General features: G+C 52.5%; 1 protein-coding gene across 2 annotated transcripts in view; it reads left to right on the top strand.

Annotated features, from left to right (window-relative positions):
- The window catches only part of RAP1GAP2 (RAP1 GTPase activating protein 2), a 228,474-nt gene that overhangs the window by 104,442 nt on the left and 103,023 nt on the right, over positions 1-21,009 (top strand). For both annotated transcript variants that reach the window (XM_035027528.1, XM_035027529.1), the window contains one exon: positions 14,698-14,782. In XM_035027528.1, the coding sequence (XP_034883419.1) occupies positions 14,698-14,782 (85 nt within the window). The remainder of the gene's footprint in view (positions 1-14,697; positions 14,783-21,009) is intronic.

Genomic DNA, 21,009 nt, shown 5'->3' with positions numbered 1-21,009 from the left:
TGGACGTTCATCTCCCAATCATGTACCACGGTCACAAACAAGAAAGGGCAAGAATGAGGATGGGCCACATGCTCTGTCTCGGTATTGGAAAATGGTTCCAAGCATTTGTCTTTCTAGTGAATGAAGCTTTCAGAGATTGGTAATAACATTATTAATTAAAAAGACCATATATATTTACCCTGACATTCTATGGTCAGTCTCCACTGAGACTCCATAATGTGAACAAATGATGAAACTCTCTAACTGACATGTTACTAATAACATATTCAGAAGAGTCAAGACTTAAAAGGCAGAGTGGGGAGTGGAGCGGAGTGACGGCTGACTAGGGAGGGTGATTCACTCTGTGACAGCTGGGGTGACCCCAATGCCAGCAGACGGGTAGTTTCTTAGCATGGATGGTTTAACACACACCTGTGCTCGCCATGAGGAGGTGGGGCTCCTTCTCTCTGACGATTTACTAGGAATTCTGCCAAGACTTGGGACCACTTAGGTAGCAGTGTATCCTTACATTAGCATCATTTTTTGGGGTTCAATTCAATAGTCAAGGTTTCCTTGTCATGACTGTGTAAGAATCACTTGTTGAGCCAAGGAGGGCACTATAATTATGTTTCCTTTTTTTTTTCCTAAGAGAGGGAGGCAGAAAGAGAGAGAGAATCTCAAGCAGGCTCCATGCCCAGCACGGGCCCTCATGACCCTGAGATCATGACCTGAGCTAAAATCAAGAGTTGGACGTTTAACTGATTGAGCCACCCCGGCGCCCCTGCTTCCTTTCTTGAATAAGCTTTTATTTTTCCTGGAGTTAATAATTAACTCATGTTCCCCCAATTAGCATAGTTTTCTATGTACTTATCTTTATTTTTCTGTTTTAGCATTTTTATTTGTCAAAATTCCTTGAATAGTTTTTTTTCTACCAAGAGTTTGCACCTATTAGATATCCTGTCAGTTCCATTCTTTTCATCAGGAGACGTCACTTCCAGAGCCCTCTATCCCCTACTGCTCCTGTTATGTTAAAATGCCAACCATTTTATTATGTGCAAATTCTGTGGGTTAGGATTTCAGGTAGGGCACATTGGAGATGGGTGGCTCTTCTCTACTTCGCAGGGTCTGAGACCTCATCCTGGATGGCTCATATGGCTGGAGATGGCTGGGATGCTCAGCTGGGGTCATACATGTGGGGGGCCTTGGTTCTGGCTTGGTTCCTAGGTCCTTCTCTTTTTTTTTTTTTTTTTTAAATTTATTTATTTATTTGAGAGAGTGAGAATGAGAGAGAGTACATGAGAGGGGGGAGGGTCAGAGGGAGAAGCAGGCTCCTCGCTGAGCAGGGAGCCCGATGCGGGACTCAATCCAGGGACTCCAGGATCATGACCTGAGCTGAAGGCAGTCGCTTAACCAACTGAGCCACCCAGGCGCCCCCTAGGTCCTTCTCTTGTTGCATCTGCTGAGGCTGAAATGTCCAAGATGGTTTCTTCACTCAGATGGTCTGGGATGGATGTCTGGAACATCTGGAAGCTGGCTGGTATCTGCATCAGTCTCCATGTGGCTGGCCATAGGACAGTAGTCTCAGCAGAGCTGGACTTCTTACATGCTGGCTGTTTTCCCTGGAGTAAATGTTCCTAGAGATCGAGGTGGAACCTTCGAGGGTTCTGGTGACTCAGGCTTGGAAGTTAAGTAATGTTATTTCTGTTCCATTCTTTTGGTCCAAATTGAGTCACAGGGCCAGCCAGATTCAAGGCAAGGGGGGGTACAGGGGCATCAATACCAAGAGAAACGCTTGTCGGGAAGCCAGCTTCGGAGACTAGCTACCACATCTCCTGTCTTTCTTCTCTGCTACTTCTTCTTGGAACTGTTTTGGGGCAGGTATTGGATCCTCTGGTGTTTTTGTCTTTTCTTTTTCATTTTCCACATCTTTGTCTTTTTGTTCTACTTTTTGGGAGACTTCCTCAACTTCCTCAAAGTCGTCCCATCATATTTTTATTTTCTAAGATCTCTTTCTTTCCTGATCATTCCATTTTTTATAGCATTCTCTCCTTGTGTCATGGATACAAAATCTTGTCTTATCTCTCAGAAGGTTATTACTTTATAGTATATTGTGGAGGTCTCCATTGGTTCCTTGCTTTGTCTGTTACCTTCAGGTTCCTCTTGATTATTTTGAGATCTTTCCCGTATGTTGGAGGCTTTCCTCAAATGTCTGGCTACCCTTGGCTGTGTTTCTGTAGCCAAGAGTGGGGCACTAGGAAGTGGGTTGGGAGCTGTGGTGCTTGGGCTGGTGTGCCACCTGGGAGCTTCCATGCAGGGTGATGATTGGGTAGCAAGCTTCCCTTTCACTGGAGGAGCCCGGATGCCTTTTCTCAGGGATCGCTGGTCAGTTGTTCAGTTTCTTATAGTGGTGGGTGTTGGGGAGGTTATCTGGCTGTCGAGGAAGTGATGGGTTGGAAGTGCTCCGTGTTTCAAGTATCAAACACTCCCCCAGGGTCATCCATCCCCAGCCCAACTTCCAGGCACCAGTGATCTCTTGTAGGCTGAATTTTCCTCTTCTATTACATTTGCTCTTGTCGGTTCACACTTTAAAAAAATCCAAAAAACTATTATTTTAAGGGGCTTCAGAAGAAGCAAAATAAATTCAGATAATGAGTCTGCTGTGTTCATCATGGGAAGTCTCAACAGGCTGAAGATGATGTCTGTCTCTCCCTCTATGTCCGTATCCATTTCTGTATTTATATCTATCTCCCCTAAAGGAAGTGAGAGAGAGAACTATTTAAAAATTATTTTTTACTGTGATACGTGCCATACATCCAAATTGAATTAGGCAGCAAGCACCCATGTACTTGCTATCTGGGTCAAGAAATACTAACAGGCTGGGAAAATGCTGATATTCTGTGCTTTTGTGGCTCCATGGCTTTGTGATTTTGGGTCTGAAGCTGTCTGAGGCCATGACCTTGGGAGCTGGCCGTCTTTGCTCTGACCATGGTGTTGCTCCTTCTGCTGAGGCCAGGCAGTGCCAGGCTGAGTGGCCGACCACGTGAGGGAAGCTGCTCACTCGGCAGTTTCCAGGTGATGCAGTGCGCTCAGGCTGGATGACGCACGCACCTGCACCTCCCTTGCCCTTACTCCTGTCTCTCTCTGCTAAGGCTTTGGTACTTTTCTGAACCCATCTGGGTTTCCCCGGGCCCCATGACTTGCGGTGTGTCCAGAATGATCGTCTGCCTCCTGCAAAACTAGTTCTCCCCCTCCTTGGTCTGTGTCGTGGTCGAAGCACCCATTCCTTGGTTTTCTGAAACCAGCCTTTTAGCTTCTCCTCCTCTTATCATGAAGTGATCTTAGTTTTGTCTCTGAGATACCTTATGACCCCCTGGTTCTGTTTCTGTGGCCGTAAATGCAGGGGGCGCCCGTCCTCCCTCTGCCTCCTGCCCTGCAGCAGAGCCCTGCCTTGGAACTGCCGCTCCCCATTGCCCATGAGATAGACTTCAGATGGCTTGGTGCCTGTTTCCCAGACTGCGCTCCCGTCCACAGACCTCTGTCACTGTTTCTGTCATGTCTGGGCTCCCCTGTGGTAGCCCTTTAATAGTTTCTCTTAACTGCTTAATTAAATGAACTCATTTTATTTTTATAAGATTTTATTTATTTTATTTGAGGGGGGAGGGGCGGAGGGAGAGGGAGAGAGAATCTCAAGCAGACTTCCTGCTGAGTGCGGAGCCTGACTCGGTGCTCGATCCCACCACCCTGAGATCACAACCTGAGCCCAAACCAAGAGTCGGATGCTTAACCGACTGAGCCACCCAGGCACCCCTTGAACGAACTCATTTTATTTATTTATTTATTTTTAAGATTTTATTTATTTATTTGGCAGAGAGCATAAGTAGGCAGAGTAGCAGGCAGAGGGAGAAGCAGGCTCCCCGTGGAGCAGGGAGCCCGATGCAGGGCTCGATCCCTGGACCCTGGGATCACGACCTGAGCTGAAGGCAGATGCTTAACGACTGAGCACCCCAGGCGTCCTGAACGAACTCATTTTAGAAGGCGGTGCTGTGTCACCCCCGTAAAAGGAGACTCAGAATAGCCTGCCGTCAATAGAGGGCACCTGTAAAGGACCGGTAACTAGCCATTGAGGAAAGAGCCCCGCGAGCACCTGCCGTGCCAACAGTGATGTGTGCACCCGATGCTGGGCAGGCGTGATGTGGATGCGCCTCTCGAGTGAGCCCCAGTTCTTTCCCACCGTCAATGCACTGTGGAGCTGGACTGCCCGGGGCCAACCTCTGCTCTGCTGCCCTCCAGCTGTGGGAACTGGGGCAAGTCACCCCACCTCTCGGAGTCTCAGTTTCCCCTTCTGTAAAACGGGGTTAATAATATTTGCTGCAAAGGGTTGTCGTGAGTCTTAAATGGGCCAGGCCTCCAACAGCCCCCGTCCATGGTAAGCCTGGGGGCTGTGGGCTTTCACTTTTCCTTTTCGAGGGCCTGCTAAGTGCCAGGGAAGTGTTTCCTCCGCATTGATGACACAGGATGGTCTGACTCGGTGCTCTTTGCTTTCACTCCTCCGTGCCTCTGCTTCTTTGCCGTTCCTGGGTAGGTGCTAGCCTTGCCTTCAAGGTCTCGCTCAAGGTCTAGCTCAGCTGTTACCTCTTCTGTGATACCTGAGCCCATCTCCCAGGGAGACCTGGCCTTCCCTTCCCTGTGTCCCATGGCACTTTATTCTGTATAATCCACAGTTGGTATTTGGCAAGAGGGTCTTTCACGTGGGTGTGCTGTGCCTTCAGGACGGTGTCTGCATTTTCACTTCTCCTGCCTGGATTGTCTTCTCAGGTGCTTGTAAATAGTCCCGAAGTCACTGCCCTTGGTAACTAACACACAGCGCACCTGGATCTCCAAGAACTCAAGCTGCAGGGACATGAGAAGGTGCTGGCTGGTGTCCTCTCTTCTCTGCCTCTCCTGGGCACGCAGGACAGGTGGAGCTGGCTTTCTCATTGTGATGGGAAACCGCAGTGGGATTGGAGTGGGGGGTCTGGGGAGTTGAAGCCCAACGCTCAGATTTCTGGACTCTGTGATTCTCAGGCCCACACCAAACCCCTCAGGGTCTGCTCTTACTCATATGGGAGCCGTGCGGCCTCAGTCAGTTCTAAAAGTTGTCTGTTCGGTAAAGCTTTTCCCAGGAGTGTGTAGATGTGCCTGTGTGTGTAGGTTGGACCATCGGCTCTGAGATGTGATAGAGGAGGCTCGGGTGTCCCACACCAGTGGCCGCGGCTGGGTCTCCAGGGCTGGTGACCCTCCTGTGTTTTTCCTCTTTGTGCCTGCCCTTTCTCCTACCCTGGCCCAGTTTAGGGACTCAGGATCCTCGCCCAACACACCCAGGGAGAAGCCCGTAAGTTCTTGAAAGCTACAGACACGAAGTATCGCCCAGACCTCCCCTTGGTCCCACAGGTAGCCCCGTCCCATTGCCCAGGGTGTAGCCTGTTTACCTCCTGTGCAGCCCTGGCTTCTGCTGTCGATTCATTCCTTATGGGGGACCCATAGGCCCTGTGGACCCCTGACACTCAGGGCCCCCCCTTTTTTAAAATAAGCTCTATGCCCAACTTGGGGCTTGAACTCATAGCCCTGAGATCAGGAGTCACGTGCTTTACTGACTGAACCAGCCAGGCGCCCCAGCACTCATGCTTTATAAACGTGTGTGCATGGATCAGCTGTACTTCTTGACCGGTTCTCCCTGAGATGCGGCCCGCTCACTTTTCGCACACTCAGGCTGCGGTGATTGGGGAACTGCACTCTCTGGAGACCAGGAGACAGGCTGACTGTGGATTTGGGCATCTCCCCTGGCCTCTCCGGGCCTTGGTGTCCTTGTGTGTGTGATTAGGTTGTTGAATGGCTTCTCATGGTTTCTCCCAGAGCTGCTGGGGGTCTGTGTCCACGCACCCCAGGATTGAGTGGGCGTGGTGGGGGTGGGGGCGGCCATTTTGCATTCCTGCGGAGTTTGGAGTCATCAACGGTCCAGAATTGGGTTCCAAATCCCCAGGAACCAGCAGTGTGCACAGGGATGGGACACGACACCAAAGTCAAGCCTGCCAGATGCTGCCGGGTGAGCAGTACTTGCTCCTTCCTGAGAGGCTCTTCAAGGGGGGCATTGGGACTCACTCCCTCCACCTCCTGGAGCCTCTCATTCCCAAATCCTGTGCCCCCTTCTGTCCCTCTGCTACCCTGCCAACTCCGCTGGGCCATGTTCTTCTCCCCTTCCACGTCCGCCCCAGCACAGGACGGACATTAACCCCCTCACCTCTGTGTCTGTCCTTTTGGGGCTTGCAGTCAGTCCATGAGCATGTGCCGAGGACCCAGTGGCTCACACGGTGGCTGGGCTCTCCTGTCCCTGCCTCCCAGGCTTAGGGTCCAGAGTGTATGGGCAACTGAGTTCCCCCATCTGCAGCTGCTCCTGCCTCCCTCCGCCCTCTGACTGGCTTTCTGCCTCGGCCCCCCTCCTCCATGCCCACTCCTTCCCGCCTTTGACGGCAGCCTTGGAAACAGCAGCGGTGGTGACCAGGTCTTCTGGAACCAGGCCCTGTGCTAAGTGCCTCATTGGCCTTATTCAGCCCACTGGTGAGAGGGCTGTAATTATACCATTTTACAGATGAGGAAGCTGAGGGGCATGGAGATGACGTGACCCGGCCAGGGTCACATAGCTAATTGGGGTAGGGCTAGAATTCAAATCCAGGCCTATTGAACCATAAAGCGAATGCCTTTGATCCACAGTACGTGCTGCCCATTTGCCTGGCCCTCTACTCCATCCAGCCTGCTGCCAGGCTGTCCTGCCAAGCCTGGACAGAACTTCTCGAATATGTTTCCAATCCCAGGGATGCCCCAGCACGCTGGCTGCTAGGATGGGGGCTATGTGATTGTGCCACAGGGCCTGGGGTCTCTGTAGACGGCAAGGCAGACTCCTCTGGGCATGGACCGTCAGTCTGCACCCCGCTCATCCCTCCCCCTGGCCCGCCTTGCCCAAGCACTACATAATTGTCTGCCACCATAAAAGCTGTCTAAGACACTAGTCACTGAGGAGTTGAATACAGTTTTCTGAGTCCTGTTCAGGGAACAGGTGTTGGGAGTTAACCTGCCCATTCTGCAGACGAGAAAGCAGAGAGGTTTTGAGGTTCAGCTCGTCAGGCCTAGAGCTAGTCCTGGCTTCTAATTCCCCTTTCTTCTCAGCGTGTCTGCTTCTTATGATGATTTCTCGTGAAGCTTTTTATGTTATTTCTATTGTTTATGGTCTAATTATATAAGTTGGGGAAATATGAAACGTTAGAACTCAGACGATCTCTCCAAATAAATGACAGTGCAGGTACTTCTGAGTGCTGGGAGTGGAGACAGAAGGCCTTGCTTTCTTTTTTTTAATTTTTTTTTTATTCTTATCATTAGTTTTAGATGTAGTGTTCCATGATTCATTGTTTGTGCATAACACCCAGTGCTCCATGCAGAATGTGCCCTCCTCAATACCCATTACCAGGCTAACCCATCCTCCCACCCCCCTCCCCTCTAGAACCCTCAGTTTGTTTTTCAGAGTCCATCATCTCTCATGGTTCGTCTACCCCTCCGATTTCCCCCTCTTCATTCTTCCCCTCCTGCTACCTTCTTCTTCTTCTTCTTTTTTTTTTTCTTAACCTATATTGCATTATTTGTTTCAGAGGTACTGATCTGAGATTCAACAGTCTTGCACAATTCACAGCGCTTACCAGAGCACATACCCTCCCCAGTGTCTATCACCCAGTCATCCCATCCCTCCCACCCCACCCCTCACTCCAGCAACCCTCAGTTTGTTTCCTGAGATTAAGAATTCCTCATATCAGTGAGGTGATATGATACATGTCTTTCTCTGATTGACTTATTTTGCTCAGCATAACACCCTCCAGTTCCATCCACGTCGTTGCAAATGGCAAGATCTCATTCCTTTTGATGGCTGCATAATATTCATTGTATATATTTACCACATCTTCTTTATCCATTCATCTGTCGATGGACATCTTGGCTCTTTCCACAGTTTGGCTATTGTGGACATTGCTGCTATAAACATCAGGGTGCACGTACCCTTTCGGATCCCTACTTTGGATACCCAGTCGTGCAATTGCTGGATCATATGGTAGCTCTATTTTCAACTTTTTGAGGAACCTCCATACTGTTTTCCAGAGTGAAGGCCTTGCTTTCAACAGGTGTGAGTATGAGGGAGCCCTTGTTTGTGTCTGAAGTCTTGCCACAAAGCCAGAGCTTGCACGCAGCCCGGGGCCCTGGGGGCACCAAAAGGCAGCCAGGGCAGAAAGTAGGCAGCAGAAATGACAGAAATAGAGCCCATTCAGCCCCTTCTCTCTTACTCCTTTTAAAAAGCTGAATTATAATTTGCACACCGTAAAATTCACCCTTTAAAGTGTGTAATTCAGTGCTGTTTAGTATATTTACACAGTTGTGCCTCCATCACCTATGTAGTTCCAGAACGTTTTTATCCCCTCAGGAAGAAACCCCGAACCCATTAACAGTCACTCCCTGCTCCTCCCCACTCCCCACCAGGCCCTGGCAACCACTGATCTACTTTCTGTCTCTGGATTTGCCTGTTCTGGACCTTTCCTGTAAATAAAATGACACCGTATGTGGCCTTTTGTGTCTGGCTTCTTTCCTGTAGCATGTTTTCGAGGTTCATCCACACTGTAGCCTGAATCAGTACTTTGTTCCTTTTTATGGTCGAATACTATTCCATCCTGCGGCTAGGCCACATTCTGTTTTTCTGTTCATCGCTTGATGGACACTTGGTTATTTCCGCCTTCGGTTGCTGTGAATGGTATGTCTCGTTCCTTTTGGTTCAGTTTTCCTGGGAAGCTCTTTTTTTTTTTTTTTTTAAAGATTTTATTTATTTATTTGAGAGAGAGAGAATGAGAGAGAGCAAGCACATGAGAGGGGGGAGGGTCAGAGGGAGAAGCAGACTCCCTGCCGAGCAGGGAGCCCGATGCGGGACTCGATCCCGGGACTCCAGGATCATGACCTGAGCTGAAGGCAGTCGCCTAACCAACTGAGCCACCCAGGCGCCCCTTCCTGGGAAGCTCTTTACAGTGGCCAGCTGTCTGCATTCTTCTAGCTTGGCTCTTTGGAAAGCAGGAGAAAGCAGAGCTAGATATGGCTGGGTGGCTGGGGTCCCAGAGGAGTGAGAGATGCACAGGGAGTTTGTAGGTTTGGGAGAACTCTCTGCCAGAAGGAGGGCTTAAACCTGGCCCCAGAGCCGTCTGCTGGTAGGTGGGTATTTTTCCTGTTGTTGATTATTAACCGATCATTATGATCCTGAAAGTGGATCCCTGGGGCTAGAATTGGTGTTTTTTTGAAATGCCAGAAATGTTTTCAAAGACATTAAACAGTCCTGGACCCTTCCTTGCTTCTCTCTCTCCACTTGGAGATCAGATCACCGTTTTAGGAGTTATAGTAACAATAAAGATGATAATAATAATAATGGTCTATATTTGTTTTTGTTTTTGTTTTTGTTTTAAATTTTATTTATTTATTTGACAGAGAGAGACACAGCGAGAGAGGGAACACAAGCAGGGGGAGTGGGAGAGGGAGAAGCAGGCTTCCCGCGGAGCAGGGAGCCCGATGCGGGGCTCGATCCCAGGACCCTGGGATCATGACCTGAGCTGAAGGCAGACGCTTAACGACTGAGCCACCCAGGTGCCCCTAATGGTCTATATTTGTATAGGACTTTATGTTTTATTTCACAGCGATGACATTTAATTCCTCAGAACATCATCGCCCCCATCTTTGCAGATGAAGGAAGTGGGACCCAGAGAGGGGAGGTGACTTACCCGAGGGCACACAGTGGGGTAGCAGGTAGATCCAGACTGGAACCTGGGAGTCTCTTGATCCCTAGCGTAGGGCACTTTCATAGAAGTGGGGAGGAGATGACCTCAGATGGTCTAGGGCAGGGAAATCTGAGGTTGGACAGAAGGAGCTAGAAGGCCTGGGTGCTGTAAGTAGGGGGCCCTCGCCTGGGGGGGGTGAACAGTCCCATCTGGGTGAACCATCCCCTGGCTTTCTCACCTTCCTCCACAGGCTCCTTGATCATTTCCTCTCGAGATCTGCATTTGGCTAAAGCCAGCTAGACCCTCTCCCAGCTGCCCCAGGTTTGCCCATGTTTCCTGGGAAGGAATCCCAGAGCAGAGAACCTCAGTGTTAGGTGGTTCCGGGACAGAGGGATGCTGAGTGGGTAGCACCCCCACGACCTCCAGAGGCTGGAGGAGGCCGCTGACCTGCCCATTTGTGTCCACGCTTATCACCTTTCTCTTTGAGCAGAGTGTATGCTCTTCCTCCTCCCTCTTCTGCCTTCTCTCCATTCCCATTTTTCCCTCATCCTGTGGGTCCCTGTGTGGGTCTGGGACCCCACGTCGTTGGAGCTGTGTGTGAGCATTTGGCTGGCCTGGTTGGAGAGGCAGTTTCAGACTCTGTGCCGTGACAATGTCAAGATCACTGTGGGTCACAAGAAAGTTGTTACAAATAATAGTAAGGATACCACCTCTGCTAATAATTTACCTTTCGCTTATAATAAATGAGAGCAGATTCAAGGTTACTTCTTGGTATAATCATGTCACTTTCACCTACTCGTGTGTGATTTGTTTGCTTGAGAAAGGGCTGGAAGGGCACTGAGCACCCAAGTTCTTACTCTGTCTTCGCACCAGCTGGTGGCCGGGCTGGGCCTGGCTGTCCCCGGGAAGGTGGCTCCGCACACGAAGGTTGTGAGGGCGGGGGCAGGACGAGCTTGAGCCCCGCTGACCATGGCAGGGGTGGTGAGGCGCAAGCGGGGGATTCCGTTGTCTGTTTTTGGTCCTCCGATGACAAAGACGCCAGTCAAATTGAATTAAGGGCCCACCTTAATGACCTCTTAACTTGATTACATTTCCTAGTAAGGACATATTCATGGGTACTGGAGGTTAGGACTTCAACTGTCTTTTTTCGGGGACACGATTCATAATAGGCAGTTGGCGCTTCATTAGGTACCTTTGGCTTCTAGGAGTTGAGGATGGGGACGGAGCAGTGTGTCCTGTCCCCTCCCACAGGTGCCCTTCAAAGCCATCGGTACCAAGGCGGGTTAGGTCTGTGACCAAGGGCCTGTGTGTACTCTGAGTCCTGCTCTTTTTGAGGACAGCAGTCTTGCCTTCTGTCCACCCTGGCACCCCGTCCGGAGTCTTGGACAGAGCCCCAGAACAAGCACGAAGCCGCTAGCCACTGGTGCTCATTCCTGCTCCAGCACCTTCCAGGCTCCAGACACCATTCCGGAAAGCCTTCTGGCTGGAAGACACCTTGTGCCCCCACCGAATTGTCCTCACCACTCCCTGGTGACTGGTCCCAGGAGCTTATGCCGGCATCCAGGGAAAACAGGCTGGTGCAGGGAAGCGGGGCTCAGCCTAGGAGGGGTTGGGTGCGGGGTCCTTTTGCCGGAGACTCAGGGGCCTTGGGTAGTAGTCGCATCTGCTGTGGTCCCATGGGCGTGGACGTCTTGCACCTTATGGCGAGAAGCAGACCGCGTGACTCTGTGTATGAGCGTCCCTACACCAGTGATAGTAAAAATCTGCCAACATTGCCCTCCTCTAGGATTCGTGTGCCTACAAATTGGGACTGCGGTCAGGCAAGTGTGCCACAGCCTCATCCTGTAGACTTGGGGCAAGGGGCTTGCCTCCTGTCCTCTGCCTGCATGCTTCTTTCTCCTTGGCTCCCAGCCTCCGAGGGGAGCTGTCCTCGTCCATCCTCATCTCAGGGGACCTGAAGGTGGTGCCCCCATCCCTGCTCATCCTTCCGCTCCTCCCTTTCCCTTATCATGGCTCTCAGGGACTAGCCCGTTGACGGGGAGCAGTAGCTGCTTGGGAGAGGGCCGAGTGGCCGGAGGGGGCGAGCCTGTGCCGGGATCCAGCTCCATGGGGTCCACAGGCAGGAGAGGGCCAGAACAGCTGGGCTGGACCCCGCACTGGCCCAAGGCCATCAGTGGAAGGGGAGGTGGTGGCTCTTGACTAAGAGGTAGAAGGAGCCTCATTCATTCCTTTGCACGTGAGTGTGTGCACATCTGCACGATTCGTGGCCCTGCTGGTTCTTGTGCCAGTTATAGTCTGGACCCGGAGGGGGGCACCCCCCTCTTCCCCACCCTGAATGAGAGCTAGGTCCAGGAGGACATGAAGAAAAAGACAGATGGAGGATCAGAAAGGGGGATTGGCAGGTTGAGGTTAATGGGGGTCATATGGATCCTCTTCGAAGCCAGATGTTCACGCAGCCTCCTTACCTGGTTGCCTAGAGGACAATAAGGCATGGCCCGCGGCAGGGGTAGGCAGGGGTCCTGCCAGGGTACACAGGGCCCCACAGCACCTGGTCTGGTTTCTTTCAGGTTGGGCTGCCCTGTGGGCTACGGGGAGCCAGGCTGGGGTGGTGTCTGGCTCTCAGGGCAAAAGGGCTTCTTGTGGAAAGGCAGAGGGTGAGGCTCTGTAGGGAGGGTGGGCTTCTCTCATGAAGGAGGTCTGGGGTTGGGGTTGTCCTCCCTGTTGGCAAGATGTGGGCTAGAAAGTACAGAAGCATTCTCTTGAGGTGGCAGTGGGGGTCCTTTGGACATTGAAATAGGACCCAGGTGTCAGACTGACTCGGCTGCTTCAGGGTGGGGCCTTGGAGAAGGAAGCAGTTGCAAAGTTGGGAGCCTTGGCGGCTCAGCCAGGTCTCGGGCTCTTGATACCGTTGCCCTCGCCGCTCCACGCTGTCTCAGGAGACAGCCAGGGCATGTCCAGGACACCAGAAGCCCTTGTCTGGGGTTCCCCCAAGTTCTGCCCAGCTGGCCCTGTTGCGTAACCATTGCTCCAAAGGCTTATCTCACTGCCAGCATCCTGCCCGGGGATCGGACTGCAAGCTAGCACCGCCTGGTCACCAGCGAGGGCCAGATGGAAAGTGGGGAGAATGTGAGAGCAGTGAACTTGTTGCTGTCGTGTTGTCATGGTGACACAACTCTGTTGAGCTGCTTCTCCATGGTCCTAGCCCACATGGACTAAAATAAGTTCTACCTGCAGCTTACACAGCAGGCAGCCCCATCCTCCCAGGGTCAGCTCTCTGGCCGCGGGGGGGTTGGGGTGGTGGTGTGTGTGTGTGTGTGTGTGTGTGTGTGTGTGTGTTCGTGTTCACAGGGGCAAAGGGGACCCAGGAAGGATGACTCACAAACGTTTATATTCTTGTTCTGTCTCTCTTTTTTTTGGTCCTGAATTCAAATGTATTTCAAAATACATCTACTGAATGTATAGCTGTATTTTAGTAACCTCTATAATTTTGACAAATGAAAATGCTTGAAGATGAATGGTAACTGCTACAGTTTCAGGGCCTAATTATTTTCCACTGTGTCACTGCAGTAAAACGGTATGCTTATTTTGATGCCTTTCAACATTTGTCCGTGCCCCTGAGGCCTGTGGGTGTTGTGGGTCCTCTGTCTTCAGAGCGCGGTTCTCAGACTGCACTGTGCATCAGAACCCGCTGGAGATGGGGCGCCTGGGTGGCTCAGTCGTTAAGCGTCTGCCTTCGGCTCAGGTCATGATCCCAGAGTCCTGGGATCGAGCCCCGCATCGGGCTCCCTGCTCCGCGGGAAGCCTGCTTCTCCCTCTCCCACTCCCCCTGCTTGTGTTCCCTCTCTCGCTGTGTCTCTCTCTGTCAAATAAATAATAAAATAAAAATCTTAAAAAAAAAAAAAAAAAAAGAACCAGCTGGAGGGATTGTAAACCCAGATTCCTAGGCCCCACGGCTGAGACTCTGGTGTGCACCTGAGCATTTGCATTTCTCACGAGTTCCCAGGTGATGCTGATGTGGCTGGTACAGGAACCGCATGTGGAATAGCCCCAGGGGGCTCAGTCGGTTAAGTGTCCGACTCTTGATTTTGGCTCAGGTCATGATCTCAGGGTTGTGAGATGGAGCCCCAGGTCTGGCTCTGCACTCAGCGGGGAGTCTGCTTGAGATTCTCTCTCTCCCTCTCCCTCTGCCCCTGCCTCTGCTTGCGCACACTCTCTCTCTCTCTCAAATAAATAAACAAAAAATGAAACAGGGGTGCCTGGGTGGCTCAGTCAGTTAAGCGTTTGTCTTTGGCTCAGGTCACAATCCTGGGGTCCTGGGATCGAGGTCCACATTGGGCTCCCTGCTCAGCGGGGAGCCTGCTTCTGACTCTGCCCCCCTCACCCTGCTCGTGTTCTCTCTCTCTCTCATTCACTCTCTCTTTCTCTCTCTCAAATGAATAAATAAAATCTTAAAAAAAATAAAAGGTATTTTCTAACTACACTGGACTGTGCTAGGTTGTTTTTTTTTTTTTTTAAAGATTTTATTTATTTATTTGACAGAGAGAGACAGCGAGAGAGGGAACACAAGCAGGGGGAGTGGGAGAGGGAGAAGCAGGCTTCCCGCTGAGCAGGGAGCCTGATGCGGGGCTCGATCCCAGGACCCTGAGATCATGACCTGAGCCAAAGGCAGATGCTTAACAACTGAGCCCCCCAGGTGCCCCTGGACTGTGCTAGGTTTTAAAACGAAACAAAACAAAGTTTAGAACACCCCAGCAGAGAGTGCGGTGCAGCCTGGTCTCGCGCGGTGTGTGTTAGAGCAGGTCCCCGTGCCCACTCCTGTAGGCGGGGAGAGGCGACGGCTCGGCAGGCTCTCACTGACCTCTGACCTCTCCCGTATTCTGTGGCCTCTTCACAGGAAGCAGGAGCTGGCCAACAGCCCGGACGTGACCTTCCCAGACCGGCCGCTGTCCCCCCCTCTCACCGCACCTCCCACTATGAAGGTAAGAGGCCTAGAGTTGGGCAGTGGCGGGGCAGTGGCTGTCCTTTTGGCCCAGTGGGTGCCACAGAGCGCCCCGACACCCCAGGAGGCAGTGTCTACCTGAGCTCACCGGTGTAGGAGGACAGTGTGACTGAGACTTGGGGGTGTCAGAGGCTGAATGAGGCCTTGGGGGGCTGTGGGGTCGGGCACAAGGGGCCCAGGCAGGAGGGAGTGAGGACACTCAAGAGCGTAGCCTGCTGTCTTCACTTGGTCTTAGCCAAAAGGCGGAGAAGGGATTGCGGCCTGGTGTCTTTTTTTTTTGTTTTTGTTTTTGTTTTTAAGGGGCTACTTCCCAGGAGGGCTGCCTGGTGCCGGGGCTGGGGAAGGCGGGTCCTGTGGGCGGCACCCTCCTGGGACTTGGGTGGCACTTGCATTCTGCTCTACCTGCCTCTGGCCCCCCTGGGCTGGCCCTGTCACCCCAATCCCTGTGGGAGACTTGCTCTGGAGCTTCTGGGGGTCAGTAAATCTTTCCTATTAGCACTTCATTCACAAGTGTCCTTCCTGCGAGACCACCTCCCAGAACCCTGGGCCCAGCCTGCTCATTCCTGGGAAGGAGCTGAGGCAACTGCACCCTCCCCGCACCATGCCCGGCTCCCTTCAGATATCAGTGCCCCCTGACAGGATGGTCACAGGCCTGAGCTGGCTCTCAGGGAGGACTTTGGCTCAGCCAGTATTCCTGCCTAGGCAGCAATGCATGATGCTCCTTCCCTCCCTCCCTTTCACAGTGTGCCGGGTGAGGACTAGCTTCCTGAGTCATCTGAGGGGACATCTAGGCCACCCTCCATCTCTGTCCTGGGGCTTTGCTAGGTGATGACTCACAGGGAAATAATTACACATCTCTCTCCTCTTGCTCTCTGTTGTACCCCCACTCCCCTCATCTGATCTGTTGGAAAATGATCCCCGTCAAAGGAAGTAGGTAAAAGCCACCTTCCCGTTATCATCCCATATTGAATGCCCACCATGCAGAGAGCTGTGTGGTGGCATCGAGGGGGAATATCATAGAATGACAGCCAGAGCCTGAGGAGTCCAGGAGTTGGTGGGGCACAGGGCTGACTGTGGACAGCCTGCTTTCCTCCTAATGGGGTATCCAGGGGCATTGAAAGGCAGAGCACCTCCATCAGCCTAATCCCAGTGCAGGCACCTGAGCCAGGCGCTGGGTGGTTTGTTTGCAGAGGGTAATGCTGAGAAGCATGTTACCATTCTGCGTTTCAGCCCCTCGGTCTGCAAAATTGGATGTGGGATGCTTGTCACTGTGCTCATGGGTGGTGGGAGTTTGCAGGGAGAACCCTGGAAGTCTCCTAGGAGGAGTCACTGAGCTCTCTTGGCAGGCTTCCCTTACCCACATGCTCAGTGATTTCATTCAACACCCAGTACTTGCTTGAATGTTGTATTCGTCAGGACTCTTGGTTACAAGTGACGGAAACATAACTCCCTTTGGCTGAAGCATAGAACAGAATTTATTGCTTTGTGATGGCAAGTGTAGACTCTAGGCATGGCTACATCTATGAGATCTGTCTCTTCCCATCTCTCTTCTGTGTTGGTTTCATTCTTTGTCGAGCTCTGTCTCTGTGGTGGCAAGATGGTGACAGTAGCTCCCACCTGTTAGTAACTTCAGTGGAAAGAAGAGTATCTTCCCCCAGTACTTCTGACGAAAGTTCCAGGGGGGAAGCTTGAGGGCCTGGCTTGGGTCACCTGCCTCGTTCTGCAACAATCATTGTGGCCAGATTGGTGGGGGCTCTGACTGGCCAGACCTGGTCTCAGGCCCGCTTATCTAAGCCCAAAGAACCGAGAGTGGGAGAGGGGTGGTTCCTCAAAGGAACATTGAGGTGTCATTAGGAGAAGAAGATGGGGAGATGGATGCAGGGCAGGCACAAACAGCTTTCCACCACAAGTGCTGGCCCTGTGCCAGGCCCGGTGCTGAGTGAACACGGAGTCACGGTCCCCGCCGTCCTGGAGCTTGTCATCTAGCTGGGGGGGCCGGGGGTGAAAGCTGAAAAACTAACTTGAAGATGAAGGATGGACAGTTAGGTGTGATGAACGTTCCAAAGGAGAATCACAGCATAGCTCAGGGACAATATAAAGGGGGTGTGTGTGGGCATCGAACCTAACCTTGGAGAGCATCAGGCAGGACTTCTTAGGAAATGATGTGGAAGCTGAGCCCTGGCAGTTGAGTAGGACCTTGTTGGCAAAGGTGCAGTCAGGGTGGAGGAGAGTGTTCTAGATGATTGCTACTCAGAGGGAGGCTGAGGGACCAGCAGGGCCTGCATCATTTGGGAGCTCCTTAGGAGGGCGGAATCTCAGGATGGGTACGCAGACATAGTGCTGCAGGCTCCGTGAGCCCCTGGAGCAGGAGAGAGGAGGCAGACGCTTAACGACTGAGCCACCCAGGCGCCCCTTATTCTTTACTTTTTAAAAAATTTAATCTGAGAACATTTTTTTAAGGTGGAAGTATAGTTGACACAATGTTGCATTAGTTTCCGGTGTACAACATAGTGATTGGACAAGGACAACGTCTGTACGTTCTGCTGTGCTCACCCCGAGTATAGCTGCCATCTGTCACAGTACACCTATTACAGTATCACCGACTCTATTCCCTGTGCTGTGCCTTTTACCCCGTGCCTTAGTCATTCCAGAACCGGAAGCCCCTGCCTCCCGGTCCCCTGCACCCACTCTGCCCATCCCTTCCACCTACACCCTCAGAAGTTTTGTTAAAGATTTTGGGCTTTATCCTACCTAAGGGCATTGTTGTCTTTGAAGATTTTAGTCAGAGCAGTAGCCAAATGATGGGACTTTTGGAAAAACTCACCCTGGCTCTTGGGTGGAGAGTTTGTGGGAGGCGCAGAGTGGAAAAGTGGAGGAGGGGTTGGGAGGTCACCTAGGGAGTCCGGTGCAGGGGTGGGGAGGGGACGATGGTGGCCCGACTCTGAGGGGTCTGTGGGCTTGTTTGGAAGTGGTCAGAGCTCTGATTTCCTAGGAGGTAGACTGATGAGATAGGAGGATTTGGGGAGAGGTAGGAGGCAAGAGTGGCCCTGGGTTTGGAACCACTGGTAAATGGTACAGCTGTTCTCTGAGACGGGGGACCCCAAGGGAGGATGAGGGCTGAAGTTCTAAGTTCTGTGTTGCACGTGCTTGAGACACAAATGGGGGTGTCAGTGAGCTGCTGAGTATTTGGGGGCCAGACTCAGAAGAGGGTACACACTGGAGGTAGTAATGGAGCCATTCTTCTAGAGGTGGGCATTAAAGCTTGGGGTGGAGGGCTGGGCCAGGGGCAGTGAGTGCTCCAGGAGAGGGTGGAGCGAGAAGAGGAGAGATTCCTGGGGTGGCGCCCTGAGGGGCTCCCTGGGGGGCAGAGGCTGATGTGGGGGAGGCTGGAGACTGAGTAGGAGGAGCGTTTCTCGAAGGGAGACTGGGCAGCCGTGTCAGCTGCGGGAGAGGGGCCAAGTATGGTGGGGAGTGCGCCGCGGCCTGGTAACCGTTCTGGGGAGGAAGGAGGGGGCAGCAGATGGGGGTGGGCTGAGGAGTGAGTGGAAATGTTGAAAGGAGGGAGCCAGGACGGTACATGGATGCAGGAGGGAGGGATGCTGGTCAGGAATCTGCAGCATAAGTAAGAGATTGTTAGTTAACACAGGGATTCTTTCAAACCATTATTTATGACCGTCTACTGGGTACCGGAGTCTACTCTGTTCTCGCCGGCACAGGGCCCAGCGGGCTGTCGGGGGTAAGGCTGGCCTGACTGGAACTCTGGGCAGGTTCAGAGTAGAGCAGCAACCTATTGGGTGGCTTTCCTGTCCAAAGCCCCAAGGCCAAGGTCAGAGCTGAGGACTCAGAGGAAGATATGAGGGGTCACCCTGAAGGCTCACACTGGGATTGGGACCCTTCTGTGGCCGGTGTTGGGGGTCAGTGTGTATGTGTGGGTGTACCTGGACTTAGGGGTCTCTTTATGGCTGTTGTTTGGGCTTATTCGGTGGCAAAGACTTAGCCATGGCTGTGGTTAGGAGGCTGTCTGTGGCTAGCATATTTTTTGTCCTTTGGCAAAGCAAACCGACTCATATGGTTAAAACCACAATCCTCCTGCCAGCCTGCTCATCACAGAGGGAGCATCCCTTTTCTGACTGCATTTACCAGGTTCTGTTGCCGGTCACCTCTCACTGCCCAGCACCGAGCTCCTTGTGGGCAGTGACCCTCCTAGTCTGTGGCTTGGGTGGGTCCTGGTGGATGTTTATGGTGTGTGGACTGTCTGGGACATGCAGGTCAGAGAAGCCTGTGCTTGATCTTCTACTTCTCTGGTTTTGCTTGCATCCCATGTCCTGGCAGACCCTCTATCTCCAGGTAATACTTTTCTAAAGCCCCTAGCCATGTATTCTTTAAGATTCGGACGGAAACTCCCTCTTTCCTCATCAGTCGTAGGTGGGGTCTCTACCTGCGTGGACCTGGGCTCCCACTCGTGATGTTGGGCTCCAGGGTGGGATCAGGTCTCTGCTTTGCTGATCTCTCGAGCTCCCCAGGTTATTATTGCACAGTGATGTCTGAGATATCCAGGGTGAAAGCTGGCCTCTCTCCAGGGTCTCTGGCTTTGGTGGTTCTGCAGCACTGTCCCCTCCCTACCCCCAGCATCTGGGCAGTGGGGGCAGGGCTCACCTGGTTCCCTCTGCAGTGCAGGCTTGGGGCAGGGCTCGCAGGCCTCCACCTTGGGTGGATTAGCTTGGGAGTCACAGAATGTCAGGGAAGGATGATTAATTTCTTTTATAGATAAATTGGATGGGAAATTGGACTCACCTAAGATCCTCCTGAAGATAGTTGTGTTCGCCCTATGGTCAGTATAGTAAGTTCAGTTCTCACACCCAGCCAGTTTTGGTAAAGTGCTCCTCTCATCCCATTCCCTCACAGCCAGGACAGCCCTTCTTCTGGTTGCTTCTCCCGCCAGGAAGGGACTGCTGGAGCAGAGGGAGCCTGCAGCCCCCCAAGAACCTCCTTAACCCAGGCTCCTGCCCCCCACTGAGCACCTGAGGCAACTGGTCTTTGCTTCCCCTCCCCCGCCCCTTTGCTGTTTGTGTTGTTCAGGGGAATTTTTTTTTTTTTTCCCCTAACATGAAACTGAGAAAAAGCAACCAAAGAGATGCTAAGCAGATGGGCTGAATGAGAGCCCAGTTCCAGCCAGAACTCACACTGTGGATGATGCAGGGTGGGCTGGGAGAGGGGTTTGGGGCTGTCTCCCTGGGAATGCTGTGGATTGTTTCCAGGTCCACATTTTTTATGATCTGGTTTTCATGCCCAGATGGATCAGTAGGGCATTTAGAGAGGGCCGACTGTGTGTGCCCAGCATTGCGCTGGGCTCTGTGGGGTCAAACCGAGGCCACAGTCCTCACCCCTTAAAAAGAGCCTGCTGTCTACAGGGGGCCTTAACTGAGCAGAAGAAACCATATGGCTCAGCATGTGACGAGCTCAAATGTGTCATGTGGGCTTTTCAGTGGAGTGAGGATGACTTCTTGGGGAGGCGGTGTGGGGCGGGCAGAAGGGCCCTGATGGCAAGCACGGGGGTGGGCTAACCCCCTGGGAATGACCTGAGACAACCACCTTTCTGGGCCTTGTGAAGTGAAGGGGTTGGGGTTGACCCTCCTGATTCTCTCCCAGCTCACAGTGAGTGTGCAGGGCATTTCGTTGAAGGTGACAATGCTTGGGCTTGTTCTGACCTTGACCTGAACTGTCATATTCGTCTCTGGATCCCCACCAGGCCTGCGGTGGTCTGGTCAGCTGGGAGGCGACCCTTGCTCAGTCTACTCCATCCCCTTTTGTGCGAGTCTGAGGGCAGTCCCTCTCAGATCTCTTTTCCAGGAGAAGGTAATGGGGGCCTGGGGTTCCCGCTGTGGGGATGGGCAGGAAGTCTTGTTCCTACATTGTTCCTTTGGTACTCAGCTCTCCATGACTCACTGATGCCCTCCAAACCCTCAGGGGTAGGTCAGGCAGGTGTATAAATCTCCAGATGCCAGGGAAGAAAATGGAGTCTGAGGAGCTTGTCCTCTGCATCCTCTTCATTCCCTTTGGGCCGAGCTGTGCAGGTGTCCTCCTCCCACCCCCCAGGCTCACCAGTTGCCCATCTGAGGAGCTTGTCCTCTGCACCCTCTTCATTCCCTTTGGGCCGAGCTGTGCAGGTGTCCTCCTCCCACCCCCCAGGCTCACCAGTTGCCCATC

The sequence above is a fragment of the Mirounga leonina genome, unplaced genomic scaffold, assembly GCF_011800145.1.
Source record: "Mirounga leonina isolate KUSES-001 unplaced genomic scaffold, KU_Mleo_1.0 Mir_200, whole genome shotgun sequence".
In the NCBI taxonomy this organism is placed as follows: Eukaryota; Metazoa; Chordata; class Mammalia; order Carnivora; family Phocidae; genus Mirounga; species Mirounga leonina.
This window is presented reverse-complemented; position numbering and strand designations above follow the sequence as displayed.